Genomic DNA, 7,246 nt, shown 5'->3' with positions numbered 1-7,246 from the left:
CCCCGCAGGGAGGACTCCGGGCACGATGGCGTGGGTGTGGGCGCTCGTGCTGCTGGCCGTGCTGGGCAGCGCCCGGGCGGAGCACGACTGCCGGGTGAGCAGCTTCCGAGTCAAGAAGAACTTCGACAAGGCTCGCGTAGGTATCTGCCGGGCGGCCCCGGTGGCCGCGGTGCCCGGGGGTCCCCCGCGTTCTCCCTTCCTGGCGGCCGGCCGTGCACGCCGGGCCACCAAACCCTGCGCGCACCTCTCTCGCAGTTCTCCGGGACCTGGTACGCCATGGCCAAGAAGGACCCCGAGGGCCTCTTCCTGCAGGACAACATCGTCGCTGAGTTCTCTGTGGATGAGAATGGCCAGATGAGCGCCACGGCCAAGGGCCGAGTCCGTCTTTTGAAGTCAGACCCCCCCCCCTCCCCAACCCCTGGCTGAGCACCAAACCAGACTGGGGAGGGAGGGGAGCACCAGGGTGAGATGGAGGAAGGAAGCCCTTTGCCGGCCTGGCTCAGGATCTCCTTGGCTTTTGCAGTAACTGGGAAGTGTGCGCAGACATGGTGGGCACCTTCACAGACACGGAGGACCCCGCTAAGTTCAAGATGAAGTATTGGGGCCTAGCGTCCTTCCTCCAGAAAGGAAGTGAGTAGTCAGTTCAGTGGAACCGTCTCAGGGGATGGGGGTCATACCTGACCAATTTGCTGGGTTTCTTCTCCGGTGGCAGCCTGGAAAAGAATGGTGCGTGCGTGGCAGGAACTGTCAGCAGAGCCTGAGGTTAGGGAGGTGAGACGGGACTAGTGAGGCCCCTTCCCGCCCACCTTTCACCTTCAGCTCCAAAAACCGGGCCCAAGCTCAAAAGGACCTTTGGGCTTGTCAGGTGACCTCCTTCTGCCATTTTCATGTCCAGCCATTGTGCCAAGGTGTGTCTTCTCCATGCTCAGACATCCCACCTCCCCAAGACCCAGCCCACATCACCACTCAACCTGGTTTTGTATTTCCTCCATTTCATTGGGCTGGATCCCTGGGGCAGCTTGATTACTGGGACACCCCCAGCGGAGGCGGAGAGACCCTCATCCAAGGATGTAGGGAGCATTGTGCATGGGGTTGGCTCCCGAGTGTCCTGCCGGCAGATGCTGAGATACTGAGCCAGGCATAGCGTTCTGGGTGGCACCGACCTCTTCCCTTCTTCTAAGCACCAAAACTCAGATGGGGGACAGGGTGTTGAAGACTCTCAGAAAAGCACCCTACAGTTTGGGCTGATCATAAGAACACGACATTTACATGCCCTTTCTACTTTCTTTCCATTTCTCTTAAGTTTCAAATCTGGAATCTCTTTGGTGCCCAGACAATAAGCTAGGCCAGGGGGGACATATCATGGGATCTTAGAGATGGAGAGTCAACCCTACGAAGGGGGTTCAATATACAGATGAATAAACTGAGACCAAGAGAAGGTAGTGATGTGCCCATGGTCATACAAGTTTATGGGGGCCAGTGTCAAAAGCCAGGGGTTCCAACTCCCAGGTGAGTAGTAACAATTATTTCAAGTAATGTAGCAAAACTTGCTAGAATGATTCATTTAGCGTGAAAGGTACGCTTTTCTGATAATGAATTACAAATTACTCTGGGGTGGGGCCCCAGAGTCTGTAGGTTTGCTGTGGTCCTTAGGAATGCTCCTTCTGCACAATGAAGCTTATGAAACTGCTCTAGATAATTCAATCCAAAGAATTTGGAGTTTGGAGGACCAAGTTCACCCTTTCGAGTGGTGCTCAGGCTGTTCATCTCATCTCAGGAGGGAGAGGCTAGTAAAGATTGTTAGGATTTATATTCTTTGTTGTCTTTGAACTTTTTAGCCAAAAAGAGCCTGGAGATAAACCAAACCAACTTAGGCCTTTCTTTTAAAGTCAAGAACGGTAGTCAATTTTCTTTAAAACCAAGCATCGAAAGTTACTTAGTTCTTACATCAGAATTCACTTCTGGCAACAATCTTGGAAAAAGGAAATTAAGCTGCAGATTGGCTGAGCTAATAGCTGCCTCGATCATGAATTGGGGTAACATTTCAAAGAAGAGTGCATGTGTGTCTGAGGGGTTAGGCTGCTGGGGCGCCTCCGACAGACACACTGAGCCCCACCACCGGGGAAGAAGTGACTTCATTTGCAGAGGAGGAAGACTGCCCAGAGGCTCAGGAGCCTGTGAGGGGAGCCGGTGGTTAGGGTGAGGCCCAGCAGGCGGTCCCATGGCTTCTGTTCCTGGCCCGTCTGATGAATAACTGAGCAGTCATGTGTCTGGGCGCCCCCAGCTCTGGCCTCTGACACTCTCCTGTGGGAGAGCCCGGGAAGTGCCGTGGTGGCTCATTCTTCCTCTTGGAGAGCCTGGAGGGAGCCGAACATGGGGCTCCAGGACCCACTCCCGTGCAGCTGTCCTGCAGGCCTGAGTTCAGGCTGAGCCCCTCCTCGGCTGGCACTCTGGGGGTTCTCAGAACCAAGAGGTGACTTAGGGTGGGCAAGAGAGTCCTCCCTTATGCTGTCTGAAGCTGGGGGACCCAGGTTCCTCTGCATTCCTCCCTCATGGAACCAACACAGCGGAGACCATCACCCGCTTCATGGCCTGGGCATGAGATGGAAGCATAGAGGCTTTTTGTTTCTTGTTTCTTGTCCCCTCTCCCCACAACTTACCTACTGCCTGGAGACAGTGTGGTGGAGACATTAGGCATGTGGGCTCCGGTTCTGTCCTGCTCTTTGTGACCTTGAGTAAATTATTTAGTTTCTCTGTGCCTTGGTTTCCTCATTGGTAAGATAGAAATAACAGCGTGCACTTTTGGGTAGATGTGAGGAATAATTGAGAAAACATGGAACCTGTCTACATGGTGACTGATACATAATTAAGTGCTCAGAAGGTCCTAGCCATGGTTCCGTGTCGATGAGAACATTAAATCAAGTAGAGATGTGCCACTTTTTATCAAGTGTAAGGTGTTTGGATACCCTTGAGCATTGTTGTTTCTCCAGGGTCAATCTCTCCAGCGTATGTTCTTATTAATGTTTTTTCTCATCCTGCCTTTGTTAACATTTATGCCATCTTTGCGTACATGTCTTCCTGGCCTACCTCCCAGCCTCAGGAATAAATGAAATCTGAATTCTTCAGGGGCTCAGCTCTGCCTCTGTCTGGGGAGATCTGAAAAGTACAAGCTCTAAGAAAGAAGACTATGTGAAGCAGAGGGTGGGCCTTTTGTACCCTCGACACAAAAACTACTCTCTTTCGCCAGCGCAGAGAAGGGAGTCAGGTGACTAAGCCAGAATTAGGGTGGAGCAGAGTAGCCGTGAAGCAGATCATCAGAGTGGCATCCTCCAGGGGATCGAGGGACAGCAGGGCAGCGAGACAGAAGCTGGCGGCCACCAGACGTCAGCCACAAAGGCACACGCATTGCTGGAGAACAGATGCAGAAAGGTCTATTTCATGGTTTCAACGGGCTCACATTCTCTGTTGTTCTTTGGACAGATACCAGCACATTTATTGTCAGGGTAAGAGATGATCATTGAAGTGAACGAGGTCTCCCCCCGCCCCCACCACCTCCCGACCCCAGGATTCTTTTCTGTGAGGGAGGACAAGGTCCGTTCTTGGCCTCCCGATTTTATGAAAGCCATCGGGATTCCCTGTAGCCTCCTGCTTCCTAAAGAAACGAAACCAGTTTCAGGAAGGCGCTGGTTTCGCGAGCTGCTGCTTCCCTGACGCCTGAGCCTGCCGAGGGAGAGGCATGGCTCTGTGGCTTTCTGGCTTGCAGACGATGACCACTGGATCATCGACACGGACTACGACACCTACGCCGTGCAGTACTCCTGCCGCCTCCTGAACCTCGACGGCACCTGTGCCGACAGCTACTCCTTCGTGTTTGCCCGCGACCCCCACGGCCTGCCCCCGGACGTGCAGAAGATCGTGCGGCAGAGGCAGGACGAGCTGTGCCTGGCCAGGCAGTACAGACTGATCGTTCACAACGGTGAGTGGGCGGCGGGGGGCAGGACCCCGCCGACTCTCCCCGGGGGGCCAACGAGAGGCACTGTATCCGCATGTGGGAGAAAATGGGAGTCTGAGAAGCCCCATGGGAGCCATCCTGGTCCTTCTTTTTAAATTTTTTTTTTAAAAGATTTTATGTAGTTGTTTGTGTGAGAGAGAGAGAGGGAGAGTTATCATGAGCAGGGGGCAGGGTAGAGGGAGAAGCAGACTCCCCGCCGAGCAGGGAGCCGGATGCGGGACTCGATCCTGGGAGTCCAGGATCATGACCCGAGCCGAAGGCAGACGCTTAACCGACTGAGCCACCCAGGCACCCCTAAAAACAAAATTCTTTTTTTTTTTAAGATTTTATTTATTTATTTGACACAGAGAGAGACAGCAAGAGAGAGAACACAGCAGGGGGAGTGGGAGAGGGAGAAGCAGGCTCTCCGCTGAGCAGGGAGCCCAATGCGGGGCTCAATCCCGGGACTCCAGGATCATGACCCCAGCCGAAGGCAGACGCTTAACCGACTGAGCCACCCAGGCGCCCCATCTTGGGCCTTCTTCTTTTTTTTTTTTTTTTTTAAGATTTTATTTATTTATTCATGAGAGACAGAGAGAGAGAGAGAGAGAGAGAGGCAGAGGGAGAAGCAGGCTCCCAAGGAGCAGGGAGCCCGATGCGGGACTCGGTCCCAGGACCCTGGGATCATGACCCAAGCCAAAGGCAGACGCTTAACTGACTGAGCCACACAGGCGCCCCATCTTGGGCCTTCTTGACCAGATCTTTCATGGTACTGTTTCATAAGGAGTGGGGGGAAGAGCCCTTTTCCAAAACCCTGGCCCTTTTAATTAAGTCAAGCTGCAGAGGACAGGCTCTTCCTTTTTATCTGCTCCCCTAGGCCCGGCCTGTGGTCACATGATTTTGTCCCCAGCTGTACTGCCCAAAAAGCCATTTTGACTGAATTCATATTGTTCAGAGATTCAGTGGCGACAGTGAAGGGCCGGGCAGCAAACGTGGCCGTTGGTGTAAAAAGTGAAAGAGAGACATCGCCAGAGCAAAGTTCAAAACAGAACCCTTTCAACAGATGCTCTTTTCCTCATATGGAACTAAATAACGGTGGAATTGCCTAGCTGGTCTTCCTCACTTATGTTTTTTGAGATTCCCTGGAACAACCCCTGAATCTTTTTTATAGATGTTACCTTTGTCAGATCTTGATTTTAAAACCAATAACATTCTGGAGGAAAGTGTGCAGTCTGTTTTGAAAGGACACTCCCTCACTCCCACAGGAAACAGAGTTTCAAAGTCCAAATAGGGTAATGCTGAAATGTAGAAAAAGAACAAAACTGAACTTTTCTATTGGTCATCTAACTAGCTGGTCCACACGACACCCAACAGATATGAACCCAAACCAGAAACATTAAAAAATAAGGTCTTGATGCTTCATCCTGGGGGCAGCCTAAATGTAGGGCGGGGGAGGATCTCACCATAACCAGGCCCCACGCCATGCCGTTTACCTGCATTACCCTCCTCAGGCCTCAGAGAACCTTATGAAATACATACTCTCATTATCCCCGTTCTACCGATGAGAAAACGCAGGCTAAGAAAGATCACATAGGTTGCCCAAGCTCTCCCACGGTTAGCTGAGCTGGATGCAAACCAAGGTTGTTCTGTGTTCCCGAAGCCCCCTGTGGCACTGCCTGGTGACACCTGGCACAGGACACAGTGAACATTCCATAAAGCCACCCACACAGAGGCCAAGGCCAGGCTGATTTGGCCCCCACTTCCCGAAATAGGAGCATGTGCCCCCGATCCTTCGAAATGCAGTGAGGCAAATTTAAGACAAGCCAAAGGAGAACTTTCAGGAAGCAGATCCTACACTCTTGGACCCTCTCTTGCCCCCAGAGAGATTCAGAGGGTCTCCGGAAGAGCCTGGAGGATGTCTCTGAATCACAGCCACATCTAGCTGTGACCTTACAAGACACGTTTGGACACAGCCAAGCCCTAAGGCCATCATGATATTCTCTGTGTACATTGAACAATGGGTCCAGCTTTCTGTCTTCGATGACTGTTTCCTCTATTTCAGGTTACTGTGATGGCAGATCAGAACAAACCATTTTGTAGCAACATGGAGTTTCATTGGAGAAATTCCCATCAATTCATGCAGCCTTCAACTCGATCTGATCTTAGGAGTTTAGTTTGCCCTGCTCTGCTCCCCTCCCCTCCGCAAACACGGAACCTCAGTACACATAAAAATATATGTGGGGATAAGTGAATCTGCACCCAAATGACGGTCTTTTCTGGAATTTTCTAAGCAATTGTTTAAGGCTTAGGATTCCAGACTTTGATTTATTAAAATGTAGTCACCCGTTTCCTATGATCTGGGTTTTTCTTTGCGCTGCATCTATGTCAACGTGACAAATCCTGTAGATGGCGGGGTAGGGTGCGCTCTTATATACCAGGAGGGGCTCCTCTCTCCCTGCTCTTCGTGACTTCTGGTCTTTTCTGGTGCCTAATCTCCATTATTAATGACTGTGGCTTCTCCTGACTTCCCGGAAGGGGGGCTTCCCCATTAACCGAGAAAGGACCTTAACTACAAGCCTGGGCAAGTCACTGACGACCAAAAGAGGAGGTGAGTGTTGGCTAGGCCAGGCCAGCAAGCTCAAGGCCTCAGTTGACCCAAGGTCCATGAGGAAGGTGGGATGGTGGGCTCAACCCCAGCCCTTCAGGGTCTCTAGCACTTAATTCACTTCTTAGTTCAGGTATGGCCAAAATGTTGAGGGAGAGGTGGCTGGGGGCTTCCCTGGGGGAGTTAGGAGATGGGCCCCTGGAAACCAGATCCATGGGGAGATCATGGCACCTCCCACTGGAGTGTGGGAATGGGCTAGCTGGGATTAGAAGTAGCAGGGCTGGGGAGGATCACCAGTGTCCACACCATCAGTGGCCCCCGCGAACTCAGTATGTCACCGCATGCAGAGTCATTTGCCTTCGTTCCCCAGGAGCTCCCAGGAGCATCACATTTTTATCTGGAAAAGGCATCAAGACTTTGGTACCAGAGTCTTGGTTTTAAGTCAAAATCCGGGTCAGATACATATTAGCTGTGTGATTTGGAGCTGCTTATCTGTCTTCTCTGAGCCTCACTCGTGTGAAATGTGGGGAAACAGTACCTGCCTGATGGGGTGCGGTGAGGATTCAGTGAGAGCCCTTAGGAGCTGTGCAATCCTGGCGACGGTGCCAGGCTGACATCTGTGACATGGGTCGGGAAGTGGGGAAGGGCTC

The 7,246-nt window shown here is 52.0% G+C and overlaps 1 protein-coding gene across 1 annotated transcript in view; it reads left to right on the top strand.

Moving 5' to 3' along the window:
• RBP4 (retinol binding protein 4) overlaps positions 1 to 6,340 on the top strand; it is a 6,924-nt gene extending 584 nt beyond the window's left edge. Inside the window, exons 2-6 of the mRNA XM_035025285.1 lie at positions 9 to 136; positions 256 to 392; positions 524 to 630; positions 3,764 to 3,976; positions 6,054 to 6,340. Of these exons, the coding sequence (XP_034881176.1) occupies positions 26 to 136; positions 256 to 392; positions 524 to 630; positions 3,764 to 3,976; positions 6,054 to 6,091 (606 nt within the window). The 5' untranslated portion in view covers positions 9 to 25 and the 3' untranslated portion in view covers positions 6,092 to 6,340. The remainder of the gene's footprint in view (positions 1 to 8; positions 137 to 255; positions 393 to 523; positions 631 to 3,763; positions 3,977 to 6,053) is intronic.
• The last annotated feature ends 906 nt before the right edge of the window (positions 6,341 to 7,246 follow it).

The sequence above is a fragment of the Mirounga leonina genome, unplaced genomic scaffold (genome assembly GCF_011800145.1).
Source record: "Mirounga leonina isolate KUSES-001 unplaced genomic scaffold, KU_Mleo_1.0 Mir_114, whole genome shotgun sequence".
Lineage (NCBI taxonomy): Eukaryota > Metazoa > Chordata > Mammalia > Carnivora > Phocidae > Mirounga > Mirounga leonina.
The sequence above is the reverse complement of the archived record's forward strand: the minus strand, read 5'-3'. Positions and strand labels throughout refer to the sequence as shown.